The following is a 26,176-nucleotide window of genomic DNA, read 5'->3' as shown; positions in this document are numbered from 1 at the left end:
GAAAATGTGTATGCTATCCAGTCATCTTAAATGGGCATAAGAACTAAGTTGGAATGATGTGTGAGTACTGCCAATGAACTCACAGGAATGAAGAGTAATTAATTATGTAGTGGCAATATAAGAAGACGGGTTGAGTACTGACAAAAGGACTACTGTGTCATATATGTCTGCTAACATTGGCCAAATTATATTGAATGTTTCCTGATGCTTGGCTCAAAAACTAAGCAATTGTAGTGTATTCCCTCAGCCAAAAGTGTATAATTTCATCAGGGACAGTGCGGGAAAAAAAAAAAAACACTCCCATCATAGTGATGCTCGACTTATTCTTGCTCTTAGGTCCACCGGATCCTCAACAAATGGTGATGCCATCTCAGCATGAGTTACACAGTGAAACAGTAGCACTTTTATAGTCCAAGTTACCATGGTGATGTAGACAGCCCCATTTATAGTACAGGTAAGCCTGGCTTAACAGGCCTGGCTAACCCACTAAACTCACTTGGCAGTACACCCCTCTGAATAGTGTGATTGTGATTCAATGACCTGGATGGATCACACTATTTAGAGACATATTATGCGTTTTATAAATGTACATTATTATAGATTTTTTTCTCTTAAATGCATGGAAGTACTGCAACATGACATAGCAAGAAACCAAAAAGGAAGGAACGTGTTTTTAACCAACACACCAAAGTTAACAAGTGAAGCGATACGGTTTACCCAAATGGTACAGAAGGGTGTCTGCCGTTCTTGTACATTCAAACAGCATTGACACAAATTTCATGCACTGACGGACTGAGCCACAAACATTGTCGAAATAGATGCAGACAGCACAAATTGACTACAAATATGACCTGTAAATATCTTTCCTGTGCACACCACAGTACAAAGTCTGTCTGTGTAAACACCTGGATGATGATTTGTCAGAGTGTAGGAATTCTTGTTTACTATGATGAACGAGCAAGACTCGCGCTCCCATGTTCTCTATATCTAGCCTGTCACTTTGGCTCTCCGTAGCACGGTGCTTCCTTCCACTGCAATTCCAGCCTAGTTAAGCACAATACAAAGACACTCTCCATGTCGCTGAATCATCCGTAGACATGTAGGCATGCAACACAAACGTATCCAGAAGTTGTGCATAGCAGGTAAACGGCTAATGGCATTCAGATGGATGCAGCGGAGGGACGAGGGGGTGGGTGGGAGAACAAGAATCCCCCTAAGTCAATTTGAACAGCAGGCCGATGAAATTAGTAGAGGTGGTCAGCCTTGACAAATGAGCAAAGAGGTAGGGATGAAAATTGTAAGGGAGGCTGGGGCCTCTTTTGGTTGCATTTCACATGTACATGTGACACGAGTAAATAACTACTTCTGCTTTGTACTCACAGGTGTGTGATCAGGAACCCGGTTAATTGTGAACAATATCTAATTAAGGATAAACAAAAAAGGTGAAGGCATTGGGCATGTATGTCAAATTACCAGATTTTCAATGCAATTCAATGTGTATATATATATATATATATATATATATATATATATATATGATAAATATTATACTGATATAAATTTCCCTTGCCGAATGAATGAATGTATCTCTGTTCAATGAGTTGCAAATCAATTACATTTAAGATATGTTCATATTACAAAAACACAAAGCAGACCAATAACACATGACTTTGAACCCTCCGCCCATCCAAGGTATCTCCTCAAGTAAAGTGTCACACCCATGGCACCACATATTGTATGTGCTTTGTATTCTGATTTTATCCTAGCTGATTTTGGGCGGTGGGGAACACCCCTAACAGGTGGCTGGTCAATCACAGATCGCGTATAGAAAATCATTCATATTGGCATATGGGCAAGTCAGTGTCTCTGTTTATATAACATGAATAATGTGATTTGTCCTACCTCCATGGCTCTGGTGATGAAGGGAATCTGAGTTCCTGAATCCAGGTCTTGGTTGATGATGAGTCTTCGAGCCCACTGACCGGCCCGCACAACACCGCTGCCCTGGATTAGCACCAGTAGCTTGGATGCGTTGGACAAGGCATTGGGACTTAGGTAGACAAAAGTAAAAGGCTCATCCACAGTGGCGTCAAGCTGATGAAAAAACATGGAAACATAACTTAGTCACATTGTTCTTTGAATCACAGCCAAAAAAGCTCTTATGGCAGGAAATATCTAGACTCCTCTAATCAATGCTGCTTTTATATGCTGCATCTCCTTTTTTTTAATAGGATTGCATTGACACTTTTCACTCCACTCTGTCAAGAATGTCAAGTTATGACTACATGTAAAGCTTCAACTGAAAGCTCCATTGTGAAAAGTATCACTGATTGCACGTGTTTACAAAGACACAGCCTTCGCTTTGATGGATTTTATGATTTGAAAAACATGCATCATCACACTAACCATGAAGAGAAAACAGAAAGGGATAAAAAGTGAGACAGAAAGTGATACAGAGGATAAGTGAGTGTATGTACATGCACTCCCTAGTACGGCAAGAAGAATCTCGAAGGAGACAAACACTGTCCATAAAAGCCATGGGTGGCAGCTGCAAGAACTTAATCCAAGCAGACAAAGAGAACAGAGTGGGGGAGAATATCTTGCCCTTTTATTCTCTGGTTCTCCTCATTCCCTCTCACTATACTTGGCTGCAGTTAATCTTCTTAAAATCATTGGTCACAAGTTCAATACAACGCAGGTGGATGGGCCCACCACTAACATACAAATGCACACTAGTACACACAGGTGGGTGGGCCACAGAAAAGCAGAACAGAGACATTCTGCTGAGGAATAATAATACAAATAGTCCAGGCAGATAAACCAGTAAATGTGTAAAGGCGCTAAAATCCCTAGTTAGGGGTTGATTTATGGACCCTGTTAGAGCTAACATTCTTCAAGCATCCTGAAAAATGATCACAGCGTTTATAGAAAGACCAAAAAGAAAGATAGATGGGTTATACATAGAGGAGAAAAGAGGCGCACATGCTTTCAACAACAAATAACAGGGATCAAGTGAGTGTGCTGAGCCTGGATGATCTGGCCTAAGAATATCTCCACAAGAGTAGAAAGTTCCTCTTTTAGAGAACATTAATGCAAAACAGATTAAGCATGCTGCACTGCCGGGCCTTTGAAAGAACACGTCACAAAGCAGTTTGTTGAGGACACCTTTACACAAAGGATTTAAGCATAAGAGAGTAGCAACAGGAAAAGAGGAACGAAAGAAAATGGGACTGATGGAAAAAGAAGGACAAAGACTTCTGCACAAAAGTATTCTTTGTATGTTGTTTTCAGTATCACAATCACATGATAATGCATTTGTGTCAATTTTCCTATTCAATACTCTCTTTGGCATATATCAAAAATATAAAAGGCCTTTTTTCACTCCGACTACTTACTGGTAAGATTGCTTTAGTCAGGTTGCACTTTGTCTCCAGCAGCTCATAAACATATTGAGTGATGATCTGGAGAGGGGGGGAAAAGATGTAACATCAGTAAAATTGTTGGATGATATCTTCAAATTGCTGATCGTATAAATGAAAAGAACATTTCTTGTACAGTAGTCCAGGTAATATCAACCATATCATAAATCATATACCATTTTTCCACCATGGTGCATGGTACTTGAATCTTAGTGTGAGAATGTTGAGGTTGTAAGTACCAGAAGAGGAAATCTCCAGGACACAAGAAGGGCTGATGTAAGTTATGTTTATCCCTGCAGCCACAGCACTAAAGAACCTTGTATACGAGTCATTCCAACCCCAGGACAAGACTTTCATGCTTCAGTGACGTTAACAACTTTCTATTCAATTTGTCTCGTTTTTCTTCCTCCCTTCCTTTTTCTCTCCCATGTCTTGCTCAGCTTAGTTCTGCAGTCCCAGCCTGATGAGGAAACAAGGGCTAGTGGCGGCGCCACAGCTACAAAGCGTGTCCGCATCCCAGTCACGCTCGCTAGTCGGTCAACCAACTGAGCCCAAACACAAACAAAAATCAATCACTGACTGTCTCACAGCTGAGTCATCAGCTTTAGATTCAATCTTAGGCGCAAATGATGCAGATGCGAGACATTTGTATGCCGACTGTTATGAGGCTGAATTCTTAAACGTGATGGCTCATGCAATCATAACTTAATTGGCTAACTAGATGCAGTATGACCACGTAGGTTCTGATCTTAAGGATGGAAAGATGGAAGTGAATTTTGGTCATCAGCTGACCAAAAGTTTAAAATAGCTAAAAAAATTGCTGTTTTTTTTTTTAAATCCCCCAGCTGAAAACTTGGTTTGGGCATGCTTGATGCCAATGTTCCCAGGAGGACAGATCCACTGTCTGCAAATGAATGTCCATTTTTGTAAACTTATCTTGCCATCCATCCCCAAATGTTCTCAATTTGATTTAGATCAGGGGAACACACAGAATGAAAGGTGTAAGATCACTCTTTTGGACCAAAGAAGTCCTTTGTCAGGCAGGTATTGTTAACTGCAGTGTTGTCCTGTTGAAAAATCCATGTCATTACCACACAGAGGAGGGCCTTCAGTCATGAGGAATATCCCCTGCAACATCTCCACCTAGCCAACTACCGTTTGACACACCTGCACAAATTGAAGCTCCATTGCTCCATTGAAGGAAAAAGCAGATCATGATCCCGCTCCGCTCCACTGTGCATCTCAGGTTGGATCTCCAGTAATGCCAGTAAAGTTGGAAGCCATCAGGACCATCAAGGTTACATTTAGGTAGCTATGAAATATGCAAGACAAGTACCAATACTTGTTTACTTTACTTCAACACTTGTTTAATTACTTTAACATTTTCCCATAATGCATTTGTACTCGAGTTCCCTCTGGTGGCCCAACAGCCATGGCAGTCATTGACCAATGAGAATTGCATTTTGGGAAAAAGTTAAGAGTTTTTTGGGGGTTTTTTTCTTGTAGATTTCTTAGCTACCTTTTGAGTAAGTTGCTGTGTGATGATTTTCAACCTCCGTCAAAGATGGCATTCAGACTGTTAGACTCTATTTGCGTTTTTTCCACTAAATTTAGCGGATGCAGCTTAAACAGTGGTGCGTCTTATACACAATAAATTATCATATAATAAATCAATCTATCAACCTACTTATACATTCTAAACAGTGACATTAAATAAAAATCATTCATGCTGACACGTGACATAAAAATGACACGTCACCACGTGACATAATTGAAAAGGGGAGGACAGCAATAATATATTTTATGCCGCTTGAAGATTGCCTGAATAATGACAATAGCACTCTGCTCCGTAATGCCACAACAAGCTCAATGCTAACTTGATTTACTGCTTATGAAGAGCATGCACATCTAGATCCACACCAGACACATATTAGCGTTATGAAAGCCAATCAAAGGCTACCCCAGTCTGGCCAAATGAGATGATCGATCCACAATTTGACCCTATAAAGATTGAAAAACAGCAAGCAGAGCCAAAACAACCACATATCATCCCCACCCCCACACCACCCTAGCCGCTGCAGTTAATTCACTAAAATGTCAGCCGGACTGATGATGACTAAAATGATATCGGGCTTTGGTATGCTACTTTTTAATAACATCAATAAGACTCACAGGAAATTTCATTTGCACTATATGTTATTTGTTCAGTGCCTCAGGTGCTGAGCACCATCTCATACAGAATAAGAACTGATAAAAAAAATGACAGAACAAATGTGTGTTATAAATTGATTAAAGCAAAAAGGGATCCAAAGTTTAAACTTGAATACTGGCTGTGTGCTATGGTTTACGTGTATGTATTATGTATTGTCTGTATCAAATGAAGCCAGGTGACCTTAAGACTAAAAGTCAAAATACCAAGAAGAGATTATAATATAAAATATTATTAAAGCATAATAGGAATAAAGAGAGAATGAAAAGAACAGATTTTTTGAAGAGGGAAGTTGAAATATTTGGGGGAAAAAAGCTGAGATGCTGTTTTTTTTCTTGAAATATACGGTAAATACTGTAACCTCTTGGCATATCTAGTAAATGTTTGTTTACAAAATATCAAAGCATCCTTGCATCCTTAAATTTTTCACTGTGCGGCCCTTGGTGGAAAAAGGTTTGGACATCCCAGCAATACAACGTATATTAAAATGCATTAAAATGTTTCTTATAAAACATTAAAACATGAATAGAAAAAACATTTTTTACAGTACTACACATTTTGGCACACAAACAGCATGCTTTTTTGTGGGACTTGTGTCTCCACATCTGCAGAGAAAGCCTCTTATTCACGTTACTACAAATTTACCATTTTACAAAATACAAGAATAGATTCTGGCATAGCTGTGGATTTGATTTTATCATTGTATTGACTGATATTGAATATCTATGATGCTTATGTAGATGATATGTGAGTCAAAAGTTCCATTATGGTAAAATAAACACAATTACAACCAACTGCACAATTGATTGTACCCTGAGAGAGAATCTAACTTTTCACATCACTGTGACCGCGGGGAAAACCGGCCTGCTGAGGCTGACGTCACTCGGGTGTCTGCGGTTTATTTGTGTAGAGGAAGCATTGGGGATGAGAACAGGCACAGAGGATCAAGGAGCAAAGGACTTACAGGATGGCTCAGGGGGAGGAATGTGAAAAGACAAGAGAAGAGAGAAGCGGAGGGAATACCCAGAGGGAGGAATCTGGTGCCAGGTCATACTGTAGTGAACAGCTGACAGGAGGAGCCGTGGAAGGCTGTACAGATGAAGGGAAGAGTGTGACTAATGTACAGTTCCAGGCCTTGATTAGAGTCCTTGAAGTGGGTGGGCAGTGACATCAACTCTTCATCCCCATGACAATCTCTCCATAAAACACCAGGTTGAAGGCTTAATGGTGAAGGAGACTACACAGAGACAGAAGTCCCACACACAGCGTGCACGTGTCACTTATTGTGAGTTCAATAATGTGTGTCTTCCCACTGATGATGAGAGTCACGTCTGATTTGGTCTGACTGTACCTGAGGTAAAAAGGAGGAGCCTTCACAAGCACATGTAACAGATACAAGCTTGTATGGCTGTGTGACAGCATGTTGTGTGTACCTCACTCGCTGATGCCTTAAGAGCTGCACTGTCCGAGTTGACAAGCGGGGGGGCTCATCTGTAAAGTGTGCGTATATGCACAAAACACAGCCAAAAAGTTATGTACACTATTTGGCAAAAAGGCAATGCACATTTTATGTGGTGATTTCAAGTCATATGTTAGGAATAAACATGCAATGAAAGCCAAACCATTTACAATTTCCACATTTGGAAATGTCATGTGTGGGCATGTGCATGCATAAAAATTTCCCTACAATGCCTAACCTTGTGCACACTGCACACCTCTCACTTGCTGTGGATGTGTTGTTATATGCAAAAGATCCATGCCAAGCTCTTATCAAATGCACTTCTGCCACCTTGTGGTCGTTTTTATGGCTCAAAACTGCTGAAACGGTGATGTATTTTAGTAGTGTGTAGTTATGTCACCACCTCTTGCACAAAACAACATCATGAGGTATTAATACAACTTTCAGATCGGGCATTCAGGTTTATAAAAATGTATGTCTTTCATATTGAATGACTTGATTGGATTAACATACCAAGATTATGCAACCGGAAACCAGCTCCCTCCCACTGTTTATGGCAAGGAGACAAATTAAAGATACAGAAACAGAAATAAGTCAATATATAGTATATAGATACAATAGAAAACCTACTGCTTTAATGAGCTGCAGAAACTTTTAATACATTACACGACGCCTCAATGCTTCCCTGGGGGTAGAAACGTATCAAACAGCCGTCTTTTCACACCAAAACGTTTTGTACTCACATCTGAATTCAGACAAACCGAAAATCATATGTTAGTATTCTGTTAGTCAGTGAGTAGACAACAGCAGTAGGTAACAAAAATTATTTTTTGCCTCTCAATAACTATATTTCAGTAAGTGAGAAAAACATTTGCAAGCAACATCCATAATAATACTTTTGGTAAAGTTAGAATGGTATGTCCATATACAATGTCAATGACATTAAATCCTGCTATTACAAACAATTCACTTTGAAGTTCGTATTTAAATAGTGACATTTTTAATAGTCACAATTTAGTGCATATACTGAATGGAGGAGACGCTGGGCTCTAATTTCGTGGCGCAGCGCAAGGTGGCGCAGGGTGGCAGAGCGTGGTGCAACCCACGCAGTGGTAATGTGGCCCAGTGCACCACTGTGAGCAGCAAATACAATCATTTGGGAGACTGGACTATGCCGAGATGGGCGTGGCGGCGCACCAGGGGAGGAGTCCAATTTTCAGCTTGGTGCAGTGACAATTTTGTGACAAAACAGCTCACCAAAGGTGCGGAAAAAGTTTGCCAGGTCTATTCGGGGCGCAGGCAAAGCGCAGCCTGCGTAATGGTAAATTGGCTGACAGGCGGACAGTGCAGACATGTCACCAAAACCTCACAGGCAGATTTTTCTGTGCCGCGCACATTTTAGTGGAAAAAAACTATGACAATAACCACTATTTAATGTAAGAAATAGCATGTCTGAACCAGCATGGATATTTTGGTATTAATTGTCACATCACATCTGAGACGTCACTCACACTCACAACTCAACCTGGCAGCAGCTGATAGTATGATGCCAACCAGGGTCGTCTCTACACTGGGGTGGGGGGCGATGCCCCCTCTAAATAAGAATGTCCCCCAAAATCAACATTTTAGAAGAGACTGGGCCAGAAAAAAAGCACAAGACAGCTCCACTCACATCTCCGTGGTTGTGCTGGAAGCACGGCAGATCGCCCCTCCCGCAGCGCGGACTTTATGGAAACAGAGAAAGTGACCCATTAGACAACTAATAATTAACAACAACTAAAAACAACGATTAATACAAAGTTGGCTGTTAAAATCGGCTGCAGGATATATTTTTTTTACTGTTCATTTTTTCTCTCCTATTTTGCGATGTAGAGCAGGAATGATCCTTGGATTAGCATGATGCTGTGTTTAACGTAATTGTCAGGAACAGATGACGTGTCCCACACAGTGGTGTACGTGGGGAATGACTCGCGTGGTGTCCAGTCCGACGCATTTTAAAGGCAATGAGAGGCTTTCATTTGATTGGTTAAGATTACACTCTTCTGTGTTAAACCTTCTCCTGACTGCTCTCCTTCCTCTTTGCCACTTTCGCCGGTGAGAGGAATGGAGGCGAAATTTGCAACGTGCACCGGCCACACCCCGTTGGCACGGCGGTGCAGGTGCGCCGTGCCTGCGCCTGGTCTACGAAATTAGAGTCCACTGTTCTGCTTTAGTAAGCCACCTACTGGAAGAATATCTAGCAGCCAGCATTGGTAACTACAGTATGTACAAAACGGATGTGTCCATGTTTTCGTATTAGTCAGGTGCACAGTATACAGGAGATATACCTGTACCTCTCATGTCTGTAATACAGCATTCTCTCCAAATGCCACTTTGCCAAACAAACTGGTGTGCAACAAAAGCATTGGAGCCATTTATATAATGGACCCAAAGAGGTGCTCTGTACTGTATCACTGTCTCCACCCAAGAAAGCAGTTGTGCTTTTGCAGAAAATAAAAAAAGAAAATCCCCTCAAACAATATACACAACACAACAACAGCGGCAACAACAACAAAGCACTCAGAGAAAGAGAATGCAAGAATGAGAGAAAGCATTAGGCAATAAAAAAAAAAAGATTGTTTACTTTAAGTCAGCCTTGTGTACAGTGAGAAAGTGGTATTAAAATAGGGCTTAGTGTTGTGAATTTGTGATCTGTCAGTCCATGTGGGAAACAAAGAGAGAGAGCGAAAGTCTGGCGTTATTCCCATGAGGTCTCTGTCATTCTGTCTGAGGAGTGAGGGATCTCCTGGGGGATTGAAAGTTCTCAGACAGACAGACTGTTTACACTCGGCAGGATAAGATATTCCTCTTTGCCGCTCCCTCTCCTGTTCCCCTAATAGTCTCATAATGACCTCCTCAGGTGTTAACTGAGAAGCCAGAAGAGGGCTAATTCAAAGTAAAGTAGTGAATGCCACCGTGGGCGACGGCTGTAGCGACAGATGCCAGCCCTGACACCTCAGCATCCCAGCCTTTGTACTTTCCCACTCTCTTTTTGAATCTAATCTACCTCACCCTGTAGCCATTTTTGGTTGACTGTGCCTGACTCCTCCAGTAGTGTTTTGGGAGTGCAGTGTGCCTGGGAGATGATGATGATGGGGAATCAGGCAGGGCAGACAGCTGTCATTTACAGTCCATCTACCCAGAGATTTCATTAGGTTTGCCTCAAAATGGTCTGTGAGTAGTGGGTCTCCAAATGCTTTAATTAAGCACAGGATAGAGTCCCTGTCACCAGAGTTCCTAATTTGAGCTGCTGTCAAAGACACGTGTTGTTCTTGGAATCTTTTAAACCAAGATATTGGCTGGCTTAAGTTTGTATTTTTCTATTAGTCATGGGATGCTCCTTTGCCCTTTGTCTCAGCGTCGTGCTTAAGGATTCTTAAACCTGAACCAGGTGGTCACCTATGACAACACCTATGATCCATTATGTGGAGACACAGGGTGGGGGAAGGATGTTGAAGGATAAGAGAGACACAGCAGAGTGTGGAAGAGACAGACAGAGAGAAAACGAGAGCGAGGAAGAGATAAAGAGAAAACGAGACTGCTTTCTAATTCAGCCATCTGGCTTGCTTTACTTCATTATAATATTTTGGCTCTGCGAGTGTGTGTGCATGTATGTGCGTGCGTATGTGTGTGTTTGCAAATTTGTAAGTGCCTTCCATGCCACAGATGCAGGCAGAAGAATCCTCGTTTATTAACAGCTTAATAGAGCTCCATCTGGGCCAGGCCCTGTGCTCGTGTTCCATCAGAGACATTCATCACCGAATCGCAGGAATTACGACTACGACTGACACCAACACAGGCGGAGGTGACCCCGGCGTAACGAGCAGCGATGCTCACACACCTCGCACTGCATGAAAGCAGTCATGTAGCTATTGTGATGAAAAATGCACAAGAGATACGAACTAAGGTTAACTAAGATAGCATATAATAAGACCGTCTATGTCGCTGCTAGCATAGCTTGAAAGGTTAAATTGTGCTTTTAAAGAAGAATCGCTATTTGTCCTACTTAACCAAAGGCAGACAACCACAGATGTCCTTTTTTGCTACTGCCAAATATTGAAATTCAGCAAGGAGACCGAGGAATGAAACAGTAAATGAGCTCATTTAGAAAGAGGAAGAAAGGGTAGACTTGAAATTTGATTCAGTTACCAAAAATCACAAGGAAGCTTGAAGGTAGTTAGATTTTCCTGCGATAACATTTTGACAACTGTCAAATCACAGATGCCTCTGTGATACAAACATGTGTTACAAAGTTGTGTTAGGGTAATGCATTGTAGGAGATGGGGACAGGCAACTTAGCTGGAGCATGACGTCGTCACTCGTGCACTAATATCATTATAGGCAGCAAAACTGATACCAAAATGAAGCGATATCTCCTTTTCAATAACGGTCGACTGATAATATCGTACATCCCTGGATCTAAAACAAGAGCTGACTGACACATTTTTTGACAAATATAATAATACTTTTTAGAAAGAAACAATGTGAATGCTAAATTATAAGGTAATGCCCTGTGATTGGCTGGCGACCAGTCCAGGGTATACCCTGCCTCGGACAGTGTCATTTAAATATAATAATACCCAGTCCAGTAGACATAATTATAGGTTATCACATGGTTTGTCTGGTATCAGGGCAGGTACCTCGACCTTTGGTCTCGGGCTGAAACTGGCACGCGGGGGCATGATACTGGGCCTGATACCAGACAAACCATGTGATGATCTTATTATCACATACTATTTAATCATGAGCTTATTATCACGTACTATTTAATCAAAAGACCATTTTGTTTGCAGAAAATGTTCAGTTTATTACATGTATTATATCTAAACAGTGTAAACACAACAATTGCAAAAATATTTAAACAATAATATTTTATCAACAGTCTTATGTTATCAATGTCTGACAATTAAAGTTCCATTAATCAAGTTTGGGTTTTTTGGTGACTGGCGAAGCACTAGGCACTAAGCACTCATGTGCTGTTCTCTGATTGGTTGTTTCACGGGCACGATACCAGAGCAGCGCGCTCTGAGTGGACAGCTACGGGGGCTGATACTGGACATGGTTAAACTCTATATTTTATCAGTATCACTGCCCTGGGCTTTGACACAGTATCATTTCGGCCTTTTCCCGTATCATTCATGGGCGGTTTCTAGGGTACAGGGCCAATTAATACTGTAGTATGTGATAATAGAAAATATCACATCTTGAACATAAATAAGATGTAACATACTGTCGACTCACACGTCAGCATACTTCCAGAGGTGGATATCATCTTGTCAATGTATTTTTATTGACGACCAGTGACCAGTGTAGAATATTACTGTAATACTGTGGTTAAGGAGAGACTCACGATGCACTTCAATGGCTTTATTAACAAGCAGTGAACCCATTCAGCGAGCATTCACACAGGAGCTGCTGTCGGCCACAACCTATGTGAATCACTGGCACTCTCCACTAACCAAATTTGATTCAATGTGCATATGTTTGATATTGTGAAGCCACAAAATTTGAACAGTGATTTGGCGAGGGACTTGATTTAGTAGCTGGTGTTGAGTGTATGTGTACAAATTTAATATTGCAAGTAAAGTCCTCACATCCCATTATGTCCACATGTACGGAATGTTGAAAATTATTTCTGTGGATTAAAAACAGAGTGCACATTCAATGCAATACCTTTCATTTGGAGGACATCATATCACCATCCACACTCTCCCATCGCGCTATGAGTCGCTCCATTCAGACAAGGTTGAAGTGCAAATTGGACATCTGGTGCTGTGATGTGTCTGACAATACAGTCAGGGTCCCCCAGACACATCACCACCATGAAGACGTAAAGATGGTGAAAGAAAGAGTAGAAGAAAGATAGACCGAGGTGTGGAGGAAGGGACGTCGGACCAACCATATGTCTCACATTCAGAAGAGAAATAACAACACAGGGAGAGTGGCACAATGCAATACACCCCCCTCCACCCCCCAGCTCCAGTTGGCAAGTGGGTCAGAGTGAGTATCAAGCCAAGGTAACAGCATATATCAGATGACACAATGGCACAGTTAGCTAAGTTTCAATCTGTTCATTCAGTTAACGTTGCATTACGTTCCGTGATGTCATGGTCTACGTGATGCTAAGGTAGGATAGACCACTGACAGACTGAATACTCCAACACATACATCTTACTCCTTATTCCTCATTAGTTATTAGATATATTTATTTGATGGCCTTAAGAGACAGATGATACTGCTTATTCATTCAGGTGGTGTCCCCATCTTCTCAGTTTCCTGCAGTGCACTGCATGTATATTCTATCATTACAAAAGCTCAATTCAACACTATTCATTTTTTCCCCTCTGATGCTTCTGTCAATGTTTTAATCATATAACGAACAAACATTTGCATACATACTGCTTGGTGATTACTTGTTATGCCTCCAAATGTGTGGCCACCCATGGATGCTTGAATTTGTCACATTTATAGATGCATGCTGTATTTGTAAATCTCAGCTAGCCCGTTGCCATTTATTATATCTCAAAACCTTTTAGATGCTCCGAGCATTAGCAGGCAAAAAGGATGCGGAGAAGCCCTCACAGAAGGCTGACTCTCAAAGGAGCCACTTTCTACCTGTGTTAGAAATGATAAAAACAGCCCGGTAATCCCACAAAAGCCTCGATCACTTTGCTTTGAACTTCAAAGAATGCACACACAATTAAAAGTGGCATGGAGGGATTCGAATAAAAGAAAAAACAATATTACAAAACAATATTTGCTCATTATCTGAATGCAATTCCATGTGGTTGTATTCAGAATGTTGTTAGAGAACATTTGGGTAGAGCCTCTGAGTACAAATAACATACACAGTGACTGGTCTTCCTATGGTCACCAATCAGCACGCAATAGAAAAAGTAAGGTCTGTGCTATGGTGAGTAGTATTGATACATAGCCACCTCATCTGACTCCTCTCAATGTGGAGGAGCAGCGTTTCTACTCAGAGTTTCTCCAAGATGACAATGCTTCTCACCTTATCTCCAAGGGAGATGGAAACCACCCTATGGAAAAAAAAAATAATTCAATCGTACCAGTGAGCTCTACTAACTAATCCGACCAAGTAAGCAGGTTTTATTTCACAAAATAGGGATCTACTCAAAATTTACCAAACTAAAAGTAGCGCTATGTTGGTGTTTCTTTCGGCTTTTTCCGTGATTACGGGGTCGCCACAGCGGATCTTGGTGTCATATGATTAAATTGTAGACACTGAAGATTGCACTTTTTTGGAATTCTGCCCATTATACCTAATCCGCATGTAAAACCAAAACAATGCTGTTTGGTAATAGTAGAAAAGATATGTAAAAATGTAAGTGCAAATACAAATAGACAGTGCAGACATTGAAAGGGTGAATAAAAAAAAATTCTGGGGATCATAATAGATGAAAAATGAGCTGGAAATCTCATATTCAAAATATAAATACAAAGCAAAATTTGTTCTCGATCAAAGATCACTCCACGCTCTTTATTGCTCTCTGGTTCTACCATATCTAACTTATTGTGTAGAGACACAGGGTAATAACTATAAAAAAAAATCTTCACTCGCTAAATGCACTGCAAAAAAGATCGGTGAGAACATACAAATTCTTTATTTCTAATATCACAAATATTAAAACTCGCTGATATAGTTCACTTTCAAAACAGCTGAAATAATGCATGAAGCTAACATTCAATTATTTAAAAATGTCAAACTATACTTCTCTATAAGAGGGGAGAAATATGGGAAAAACTGTGTGAAACACTTATATACGAGAACAACGTTAAAAACAGGCTTGGGCGATAAGGGCCTTAGCACATGCCAGCCAGTTTGTATAATGTTGTCTAACATACATTGGCCATGTATGTGACCTGGCATGTTACAAGGACCCCCATTATTTTGCTTACCTCTCCGAGAGCTTCGTAACGTTTCTGGTTCCAGCGATGGAGATCCTCTCTTGCGTTGAAGATAAAAGGTTCTCCTGTCTTTATGTGCCTGAGCTGTCCATCTGCAGGACGACAGAGAGAATCAAAGTGGGCGTTGTGTGTACAGAGGCTACATATTACAGGACATGCATGACAAAAAAATCAATCGATTAAAATATTGAATCATGATTAATCACATGTTGTCCATAGTTAACTCATAAATAACCACAATTATTCACAGATGGAAATACCTTTTTATCTATGAAGTACGGGTGGCCTAAACTATTATATATCGGTCGGCATCGGTACTGTACTGAAGTCGGCTAGCTCTTCACATTAGCCTCTGGAACGTTAGCTCTTAGTTATTCAATGAAGCACAAAATTGAAGGTATTGACGTTCTTGCCAACTCATCGATCTTTCTCGGTAGTGACAACTACAACGACATGGAAGTATGACACCGACTTCTTGTCTTTCAATGTGCAAGTTTTATTCTGTCATCTTTACTCATTGAACACTGTGTGTGCATTCACTCACTTCCGTCTTTGTCACATTGACACAAGCCCCCCAAAATAGCTGTCCTTGGCTATGCCTGCCAATAACTAGCAGCTCGTAACGCACATTTTAGCTCCTAGTTCAAAGCAAAAAAATCAGACGAGAGATGGCTCGTTAATTGGGATACTCGTATGCCAAGGTACCACTGTATAAATGACAATGGAAAAAAAATACATGCAGTGCCGCAGTACTTTCTCTCTGGCGTTTGAGAGTTGAAGTACTCTGTGACAACTCAACTCAAGGCGACAGTAAATACAATTAATTTTGCTCTTGCAAAAGCCATCTGCTTTGAAGCTAAACTTACCGTTCAAAATTACTATTTTATTTGTCCATTTCCATTGAATATTTCTACCAGCTTGTGGTCGCATCAACTGCCCCGCTGCTGCGTTTCCTCAAACAAGACGTCGTCATCAGGCATTGTATAACACGACAGCCCAAGTCGCACATGCAACCACACTAGCGTGCTAAACTAAGTTAACCCTGCTAGCTTCCATTCACGCCACAAGATTCCACCTTCCACCAACCTGTTCAGTTCAGGGGGGGGGGGGGCTGTTGAGTGTTTTGATCGTGATTTTGTGCCACAAATGAGCGGTCTGCCGAGTAAATACTTCCTCTACATGAACGATCCTTCTCACAATGACAGAATTTGATTCACCTTATGTAATAAAAGGAATCTGTTATAACCTATAACCGAAACAACCCTATTAAGTAAAAAATGAAACCAACAATTATTTGAGGCATGGCGCCTATTATAGAAGACGCCATTATTTCACAATCCAAATCGTTTGAAAGGCACATTATGCCCATGAAGTCCAGTGTGCAAATAAACTGCTCCCAATGGGCAATAGTGCCATGATTGGAATGACCAGTCATGTGAAAGAAACTTGTTTAAGATATCAGTATCATACAGTATCTGTTTGGCAGACTTTAAGGACATCCAGATTTTCTTAAAATAAAAGAATAAGGACAGTAAAAACGCTTCTTAAGAGATCATTTTCTTTTGCTGCATTTTTTGCAAATAATTGCGCTGGTGCACTGTAGCTGTGGAATCCCAAGTTTTATTCCTCAGCAATGAGACCATCGATCCTTCGGCTGATGCCGCAACACAATAAAAGACTTAGCACTGCTAAATTAAATTTTGACCTTTATGACTGCAAAAGTTTCACAAGCTAAACCACTAAAAAGTATGCCTATGCAACCCAACTCGCCAGGGGGCCCTCATACTTTATCATCACAAACAAATATGTAAGCTATTGCTCATCGGCTGCTAAATTGCCACCATTCTTAACGTGAGAAACCTTACAGTGCAAATGCAATGCCAGTCTCACAGCACCTGCTTTATAAATCAGTCGTTAAACAACACCTAATCCTAATCTTGGTTTGTCATCATGTTGCATAAAAAAACAGATGCATGCCTGTAAGGAAGAGGGGAGGGGTGAGAAGTTGGGATAAAGGTAGCGTGCACTAAAGTACCTTGAAGAAATCAATTATGCATTCATGGAGGATAGAGGATCTAAACACCATCGCCTAAGAGAAGCACAGGGAGCTATAATGAAATCCTACAATGAGAAAAGTGTGTGCGTTTAACAAAAAGAGTGTCTATGTCTGTCTGTGTGCGAGTGTGTGTGTGTGTGTGTGTGTGAGGGCACGTACAGCTCCACTGCCTCCCCCATCCCATCCTCTCTGAGGAATACCGTTTTCTCAACTTTTCTCTTCTTTTTCTGTCATAATTAGCATTCTGTTCTCAATTTGGCCGCTTAATTAGGTGTACATAACCTTGGATTTCCAGTAATGGAAAAACCGGAGGGCTAGCGAAATGAAGCCATCATCTTCAGTGATTAAGACACCTGCAAACTATTGTACACAGTCTTGTCTGCATTCATATCATTACATGCTCAAATTAACATTTTTTGTTCCACCTGTCTCCAGCCAAGGTAGACCTGCTGGAACTGTAAACATGCATGAGAGCCACAGTGACTGTAAGGGGGACATGTTGGAGAAATTATCCCCTTCAAATATTGGCTTCAACAGAAAGGGATAAGATACACAGATGGATCGAGATCTGCATGTGTATATATGGAATGATGCAATAAGTAAGGGCAGTTGGTGCAGAAAAGTGTATTCATCCCGTCATGTGCCAACTAGAGGACTTGGCGGAAGTAGGGTCCTATGATTTCCGTGTTAACAGACTCATGGAAATGGACAATAAAAATGGAATCGACTGTAAATGCACATTTTTTGGGAAATTGACATAATACGGGCTGCAGGGCGGACGAGTGGTTAGGCCACATAGCTACGAGACCCGGGTTCAATTCCACCCTCAGCCATCTCTGTGTGGAGTTTGCATGTTCTCCCCTTGCATGGGTTTTCTACGGGTACTCAATTTCCTCGCACATTCCAAAACCATGCTAGGTTAATTGGCGACTCCAATTTGTCCATAGGTATGAATGTGAGTGTGAATGGTTGTTTGTCTATATGTGCCCTGTAATTGGCTGGCGATGGATATTCATCCAAAATATATTGAGATACAAGTTTTTGGCCCATATTGTTATTATTGAAATTGTGCAAAAATGAGGATTGTCCAAAGGTGAATGCACTACCCACAAGATTAAACGCCTCCCAATTCACAGTGCACAAAGAGTGCCCCACATTTGACGCACTACGCCAACCAATCAAGTACTCAAAACAATAAATGACGAGGATCTTATGCATTACACATTTTAGTCACCAACTCAAAATGTACACACACTATGGTGCTAAAATAAGTGTAATGGGTAAAAATTAAAAAGAAAAAAAGAAAAAAAGAAAAAAAACTTAATTAAAAAAAATGAAATATAAGTTGGGGAAAAAAGAAAACTAATTTCATAATGCCCAAGGGAAGGCTCTGACGTTGGTAGGCATAAAGTGGTAGGATAGTATCGGATAGGTACGTTCAGTTAGATTATGTAAATGCTCCGGCAGACGGAGGGCAAGGCTGAGTAGGTTTCTGACGGGCCGTAGAGTACATAACATGTCCCACATCCAGCCAGCCAGACAGCCAGTAGAGATGCTGACAGAGAACAGAGGGAGGGAGACACTACTGAGGAATGCTAAGAGCTAGAAACACCCCATGTCCTTTTTCACCTGGTTTGCAAAGCGGGTGAATTCTAAAGAGATGTTTAGAATACACATAAGACTTAAGAGGTCTCATTTAGCATACGTGTAAAAAGCATTTTTGTGGTTTTAAAACATGTGTTTGACTATTGTGCCATAGCATAAATCTGGTACAACAAACTTTCCACCAGCTTTGCGCTGCATTCTGGGACTCGTAGTATCAGTGTAAAAATATGCATTACGTAAAAGTAACTTTTCTTCATGTCCATTTTACAAAGCAGTCGCAGAAATTCACATGAAAACAACAACGTATCACTAATGGCATATTTATGGACTGTCGGTGGTGTTACTATACTCAGAGGAAGGACCATCTCACTTTTGTTCCTTTTAGCTTTTTAGCAAGGCAGTGTAGCAGACTCACGTGGTGGCAATACGCAAAAAATAAAGGAAATTAGACATTGTAAGATGCTGAAACACGGTGACCATCATGAAGGATAAAGATGGCATCTTCTTTGAACATGTGAAATGAGCTTCTTCTAGAAAATAAACAATGATAATGCAGTGTAGTGGCCTCATTATTGAGACTTCCTCCCAATAAGCCCGTCTACATCAACGGTATCTTTTGTTGATGTGTACTTACGCTCATTGAAGGCATATTCAAACTCCTCCAGGGTTTTGGGGAATGTGAAAGGAGGTTCATCCTTCTTCATGAGTTCATCTAAATCTATTCTTGAGAGCAAATCTGAAGAGAAAGACAAGGAGGAATGAGAAGGTGAAACCTTTTTTCTAGAATCATATTAAGATTGTCTTGCCTAAATCTCACTCACAAGCTATATATTGTAGTTTGCAATGGTCTACAATTGCACAATTTTACATCGGTTATCATTCGATTGTGTGGCTGTTGAATGCATATTACTGAAAAAACCAACATGCATCATGATATGGTTTCATAACAGAACCTAACTATTCACCCTTGAGCGCTGTGGTTTTCTCCCCATCTTCCTGGCCGACCACTTGGGCCATGGTGATCAACAGTATGCACAGAGCTGATTCAGCAGCACTGAGCTGAGGGATGAGCATCGGATCTGATTCCAAAAATCACTGAGGGGTATCCTGTAACAGATGAGAATGAGAAAAGAGAAAGTCATCACTAAATGGTTTTTGGATTGTTAAAACAAGAGTGGACAGCTTACTGATGAATGCTGCTGCTTTTTTTGTTGGTAATAGCTGCATACATCAAATATGTTTCTCTATCATTCCGTAATTGACAGCTGGCCAATGTAGAGAACAATTCACTGCAACTATTTTTAAAGACTCATGTTATCTCTAGCTTGAACGGATATGCACATACTGTAGCATACTTACTAATACAGTAAACATCTCCTACAGGCGGCACACAGCTGCTACAGTCTGTAAAACCTTAAATGTTAAAGAGTGTGTGCAACCTCCGCATGAGAGCCACTGCGAGCGAAATAAGCAACAAAGTCGTGCTTTTGCTTGCCATTCTTTTAAAATGCACCAATGGGACAAAATGTCTCAGATAATACATGCTCAGAAGACAAGAATAACAACACTGTGTTTTTAGTTTGACTCACACGCCGTCAGAACAGTCCTGTTGCATGCTGCTTCCTGGATAACATCTCGGAAACCGGAAGTACTCTGAGGCTGTGTGGTGTGGAATACAAGCGGCTTCCGGGTTACCGCGGCAACGGCGTGTTTTTTTTTTTAAAGGCACAGTAACATAGCTGCTACTGCTGCTGAGCTACACTGCCATACACATACTGGTTCTGCATTGAAGGTCCTGAGGTTTTTATCATTTTACTTACCATATGTACATTTGCTTAGTGTTTTAAAATACTGAAGGGGATATTCTTATCTCTGAACACAGCCTAGTCCTAATTTAGCGAATATAGAGTTGATATGTTCAATACATAATACATAAGACAATACTATAGAAAAGACGGTTCAACTGCTAAAATAGAAAATATAGTAATATGCATTCTCACACAGCTAAAATCATGCACAAATCACAACATTAGTTTGCAACAACGGACTGAGCAAATAACTCAAGCAATGTACTAATATGCACCAATTTGAGAAACAATACAGTCATGTTTATCAGTTGCAACGATGCACTACCGATGAAGATGTCAAGGGATAGTTTCAATTTCTTGAATGAAGTTGTATGACCACCCTCTGCCATCTCTGTGTGGAGTTTGTATGTTCTCCCCGTGCATGTGTGGGTTTTCTCCGGGTACTCCGGTTTCCTCCCACATTCCAAAAACATGCTAGGTTAATTGGTGACTCCAAATTGTCCATAGGTATGAATGTGAGTGTGAATGGTTGTTTGTCTATATGTGCACTGTGATTGGCTGGCGACCAGTCCAGGGTGTACCCCGCCTCTCGCCTGAAATCAGCTGGGATAGGCTCCAGCAGCCCCGCGACCCTCATGAGGATAAGCGGTAGAAACTGAATGAATGAATGAAGTCGTATGACATCCCCATCAGCAGCGTAGTCCATCAACGGTGACTTACCCCCAACTTTGTCCCGTGAGCCGAGTCCTGATCAACGTTTTGATGATAAGGTCGGCATGGAGTAGTCGTCTCCCAACCTGAAAGTCACATCGATCCTCCATCCTCACATGATCATACTGACGTATCCTAGGGCAAGATACTGAACCCGCAGTTGTTCCTGATGCTGGTAACAGTGTCAAAGCGCTTTGAGTACATTAACAGTATGATTACACTGGATCCTGGTCCTGGTTTTGGTCTTATCCGTTTTGCTAACAAAGTGCCACTTTCTGCTATTTGACAGAAACCGGTAGGCACTGCAGGGAGCTCCGAAGAGCAGATGTTCACGAGATGCATACAGCATACAGCGTTGTATTTTATAATATCAATAAATAGCCATTATCTAGATTTTTTTTACAGTAAAATCTATATTTAACACTTGTGATTAGGAATAAAAACACCTGTGCCCTGCTTTGAACTGATATGAGTTGTTCAATTCAGTCATGTTAATGACTACAAAGACAATCTAAATACTATTACATTTTAGGTGATTAATGTAAAAAAAATATACAAGGGTAACAGGGTGGACATGTTGCATTGTATAAATATACAGTTCAATGATTTTAAAGAAAATGCCATTCATTGAATTCAGTGAAGTATGCATTTTTCTGTATACAGAAATGTGTGATTATATACAAAAATCTGTGGGTGTTATGCTAATATGTGACTAAGTCCATTGTGAACGCATTCCGATTGTGATTGAAATGTTTACCTAACCCCATTAATCCTCATATGAATCCAGTATAATGGAATATTCAATATATCCATTGTAAGGAACCATTCTTTGTAATGATTTGTTGTGATTCATATTGTCAGGTTTGCTGACAGGTGTCGGCTGAACCCAGCACCTGTCTACAATTGAAACAGTATGAGACACAGAATGGGTTTATTCAAGGATGGCTGAAGAAGAAAAGAAGAATATCCAATAAGTCATGTGACAGAAAGCAGTTACTCTACAAGAGCAATTTAGCAAGTCAAATACTTGCATCACCCAACTGAAACGGTTTTGTTATGTTAAATACAGTACATTTATGAAGATTAATGGCGCTCTTGCTTGCTGTTTAGCCTCTGTTGTGCAACGGAGACAGAATTGACTTTCTGAACATTTTATTGTCTTTTGTATCTTCTTAAGTGGTTTGGTAATTGTAATCTGACTCCATTTGCATTAAAAGCCAAGCATCCATCTCTGGAACAGGACAGATGCTCTTCTTCGATAGATATGGATGCCTTTTCACAGAATTGGATGGGATGTACACAAATGTCATATTCCTTTTAATGTACAATAAAGAATATAGGTCACAACACCTGCACAATCTCAGACATAATGCAAGTGCTTAATGAGGTATACATTTACAAGAAGTACATATGCAGTAAGTACCTGTTGAATAAGATCATATTAGATTAGGAAGGTTCACCTAAAACACACCCAGAATGCAAAAAAAAAACAGGTTAGTCAATAAATTCCCTTTATTTGTTCTATTGAGAAATTCTTTTTTTTCTCTTTTTTTTACAAAACATGGACACAGTTTAAAAAAAATACCCTGCTATTACATAGACTATACCTTCTATTCTGGGTTGCACAGAATACTGACAGACATTACAGAGTGGGCTAGATTTTGGAACAGATTGCAATGCAATCAAAACAAACATCATCTCTCTTCCCAACTGTAATTTGATGGGTTTTTTTCCAGACAGCAAGAAAAAAAAGGATGCTGACACCAACATCTTTACACACACTCTGAAAAAAATATATTTTTTAAAACCTCCAATGATCACACAGTCCCATCTTGTTCTGCACAAACAAATGCGGCTCCTCCATTTCCCAGAACTGATTTCAGGAGATGTTCTCCAAAAAGATGAAACATTCTTGCTGCAGGAGAGGAGAGATGTTGTCACAAAATGCAGATACATACAGTACAAACCTGCCGAATCCAGTACAAACACACACACACACACTCAAATACTTTGAGAGCCGCAAGTGTGTATTACAACTAAACATTTACAACATGATAAAAATTCCAACTGCTTGGACTGTTATTGGGCAGCAGTTTTATCGGATCCCCCCTGGGTCCGCTCAGCCATCTTCTCATCTGCTTCACGAGACTCCTGCAGTCCTGCACTGCAGTGGCAAACAAAATAGACTCTTCGAAGTTCTTCTACCATCGTTTTCTCATCTTCTTCCAGCTCTGCACCATCCTGCATCTCCCACCTGGAAACACAAGAAGAATGTGTGGAAAGTTATGCCTGGCTTGAACAGGAACAGCAACCAGTTAGACCCATGGACATCACCAAATGTTTTTATTTTAATTCCTAGTTTTGATGCCCACTTTGCCGACTGGAAGAAATAGAAAGCACCAACAGAGAAGAAGCCAGGGTGCACCAGCGGTTGGCTCAGTGCAACATTTGCAACACATCATGTAAATGAGAGAGTAGCTAGTACAAGAGTAGCTAGTACTTGATGTGCTGCATCGGAATTCCTCCAAGTAGTCACAATCAGGGAATAACAACAATAAATGATGTCCATCTCATGCCAGGGTTTCAGGAAGCTAGCTGATGTGGAAGTTTGGTGTAAATAAACGATAGGAGCTATGGGTACGACTCGGTAAGTTTATCATTTTGCACTGTACGTCTCTCTTAGCAGTCAAAGGACCTTCTCAACTCTCACAACACACTTCTGGTCTTCAGAGTAAGAGTGCTTCGGGCTATATCGTGCATAGGTGCAAGATCTTTCCAAGAGAAACATGAAGGGTGGTCACATTGTTCATAATCCACTCAACTGAGTATTTCAATGGAGTTCCTTGACAAATGGCCGTGGTCAATCATATCCATATGGCTGCCTCTGAGCTGCCTCGTGGCACTACAGCCATGGCAGAATTATTTCTGTCTGACTGCAAATGATTGCATTTTCATTGCAATCTCACCATCTCCTTTTATCTCGCCCTGCCTCCTTTTTCAATTCCTCATTGCATCTTCAAACATGTTTCATATTGTTATGTTTGGAGTGGGAGGAAGGGGGTGTAACCCATGCACGACTGCATCATGGACATGCAAAGCACTTCAATGTAGACTCAGCGTCTGATGCTTCATTTGTTTGGCCGTAGTAGACATCCTCACTCTCTGGAGCCCTGCCACTGTCACAGTTGTAATTGCCACCTGTAAGGTGGGATTATATGTTTATGTAAATATGTGGCATGTTTCTTTGCATCTGGTTCCCCTCCCTGAAAAGTGTTTTTTCCCCCCAGAACAAAAAATTGCCAGATGGGGGAAAAAAAATGCAACTTTTATTCAAATGCAAATACAGTAGTTCCGCTGCATATTTGCGGATTGTTATTTTTTTATTTATCGGAAAACCACGGTTTTAATCTCCATAATTAGGCTGTTTATTGGTAGAAAACAAAAGCCATTGTCTCATTTACCTGCAAGGCATGCTGGGAAGCCCACAAATTCCTTATAAATGTGTTATAAATTATAAATGTGTATGAAATAGTACTGCTTTGCGTGTAGATTAGTGCGCAGGCATTTATTTTGTTGCCTGTATTGTGCATGTGGTGCAGTTGCATTGTGTGCGCTATGAGTGAGGGAGACGTTTCATTTGATGACTTCCTGCCCGTTAGTGTTAAGAGTGTCAAAACAGACATTTTTATGGCTGTCTCAATTACCAGCGGTTTTCAACATTGGTGCGAATGGTCCGAAAACGCAATCCCTGTGAGCAGCTGGATGAACTGTACATAATGGTTTTTAATCAGGCTAACAAAATAACACAAATGTCGCATTGTAGAAAAGGGAGTAGAGGTTAGGCAGCACATAAAGAAGTGAGTGAGAGCGGAAGGAAGACAGGAAGGTACGCTAAAGGTTTTTCAATGTTTAATTTTCAAATAGGATTAAGCAGAATGACATTTAGCTGAAGGTTACAGGCTCAGCATTGTCTTAGCTGATATTGATATGCAGGAGGCGCCCTGCTTGTCACCGGGACAAACACTGTTGATGAATGAGAAGCCTTTCCCCACGAGGGTGTTAAGTGCAAATTTGAAATGAGCGTGAGGCAGAGGTGGGGAGCGACGACACAGAAGCAGCACCCACAGATGGAGACTGAATTACCATGATAGTTGCCATGTACACTGTCACTAGATAATGTTGCCCCAAGTGTAAATTGTTCTGTTAAGTATGGGCTGTGTATTAAAAATGAGCAGAAATAGGTGTTTTGACAGGTGTATCTAATTTTAACAACACAACAGAGGTTCTTAGAAATACATACATAGACTAAAGTTGACAATAACTTCACTTTATCCTCATTTTGCCAAGTTTCCCATGGAATTTACATCTTAATAAGGCACAGTCCTACTCTCTAATGCTTATGGGCTCTCCTCATTTTTCATGCATTAATACTAGAGCTGCTGACTTGGCGATTCCTCTGAATACAGAATAGGACACACATATTAAGACTCATATATTTACAGGATTGATGCCATGGGAGATTGTCTTTGAGTGTGAGCAATGGGCTGCCACACACGTCTTTTGGTGTGAGCGTCATGGCGGGGACATGACAGTGAGTCAGCTCTTAAGCTAATCATCACAAGTGATGTTCAATAAATTAAGAGTATCGGACTTGAGCTGAGCTAAGCAGACTATCAACAGACACGCACGCACATGAAAATTGTTTGGATGGCGACGAAATTTCACTTTCATTTATTTTGTGATTAATTCATTAACGTCCTTTTCACCTTTCACCTTTGCACCTCCAAGTCTGAGTCCATGGTTCTCACCATACATCTACGCGTTGAGGATGAGATCTTGTTTAAGTACCTCAGGGTCTTGTTAATGACTGAGGGAAGGGTGTAATGTGTGATCGACAGGCAGCCTGGTGCATCACAACCAACCGATGTGCACTCTGCATCG

At 40.7% G+C, this 26,176-nt stretch overlaps 2 protein-coding genes across 6 annotated transcripts in view; both read right to left on the bottom strand.

The window, feature by feature from the left end:
• arb2a (ARB2 cotranscriptional regulator A) overlaps window positions 1–20,248 on the bottom strand; it is a 139,799-nt gene extending 119,551 nt beyond the window's left edge. Inside the window, exons 1-6 of one of the 4 annotated variants that reach the window (XM_078789689.1) lie at window positions 20,076–20,248; window positions 19,682–19,823; window positions 19,351–19,452; window positions 15,047–15,147; window positions 3,396–3,461; window positions 1,903–2,094 (exon numbers count right to left, since the gene is read on the bottom strand). In XM_078789689.1, the coding sequence (XP_078645815.1) occupies window positions 1,903–2,094; window positions 3,396–3,461; window positions 15,047–15,147; window positions 19,351–19,452; window positions 19,682–19,790 (570 nt within the window). In that variant the 5' untranslated portion in view covers window positions 19,791–19,823; window positions 20,076–20,248. The remainder of the gene's footprint in view (window positions 1–1,902; window positions 2,095–3,395; window positions 3,462–15,046; window positions 15,148–19,350; window positions 19,453–19,681; window positions 19,824–20,075) is intronic. The other 3 variants (XM_078789688.1, XM_058071921.2, XM_078789690.1) reach the window with 3 other exon arrangements.
• A 2,355-nt stretch (window positions 20,249–22,603) lies between these two features.
• The window catches only part of kiaa0825 (KIAA0825 ortholog), a 106,781-nt gene continuing 103,208 nt past the window's right edge, over window positions 22,604–26,176 (bottom strand). Inside the window, exon 23 of one of the 2 annotated variants that reach the window (XM_058071915.2) lies at window positions 22,604–23,489. In XM_058071915.2, the coding sequence (XP_057927898.2) occupies window positions 23,315–23,489 (175 nt within the window). In that variant the 3' untranslated portion in view covers window positions 22,604–23,314. The remainder of the gene's footprint in view (window positions 23,490–26,176) is intronic. The other variant, XM_058071918.2, reaches the window with a different exon arrangement.

The sequence above is a fragment of the Doryrhamphus excisus genome, linkage group LG3, assembly GCF_037039965.1.
Source record: "Doryrhamphus excisus strain RoL-2023G ecotype Guam linkage group LG3, RoL_Dexc_Guam_v1.1, whole genome shotgun sequence".
In the NCBI taxonomy this organism is placed as follows: Eukaryota; Metazoa; Chordata; class Actinopteri; order Syngnathiformes; family Syngnathidae; genus Doryrhamphus; species Doryrhamphus excisus.
The sequence above is the reverse complement of the archived record's forward strand: the minus strand, read 5'-3'. Positions and strand labels throughout refer to the sequence as shown.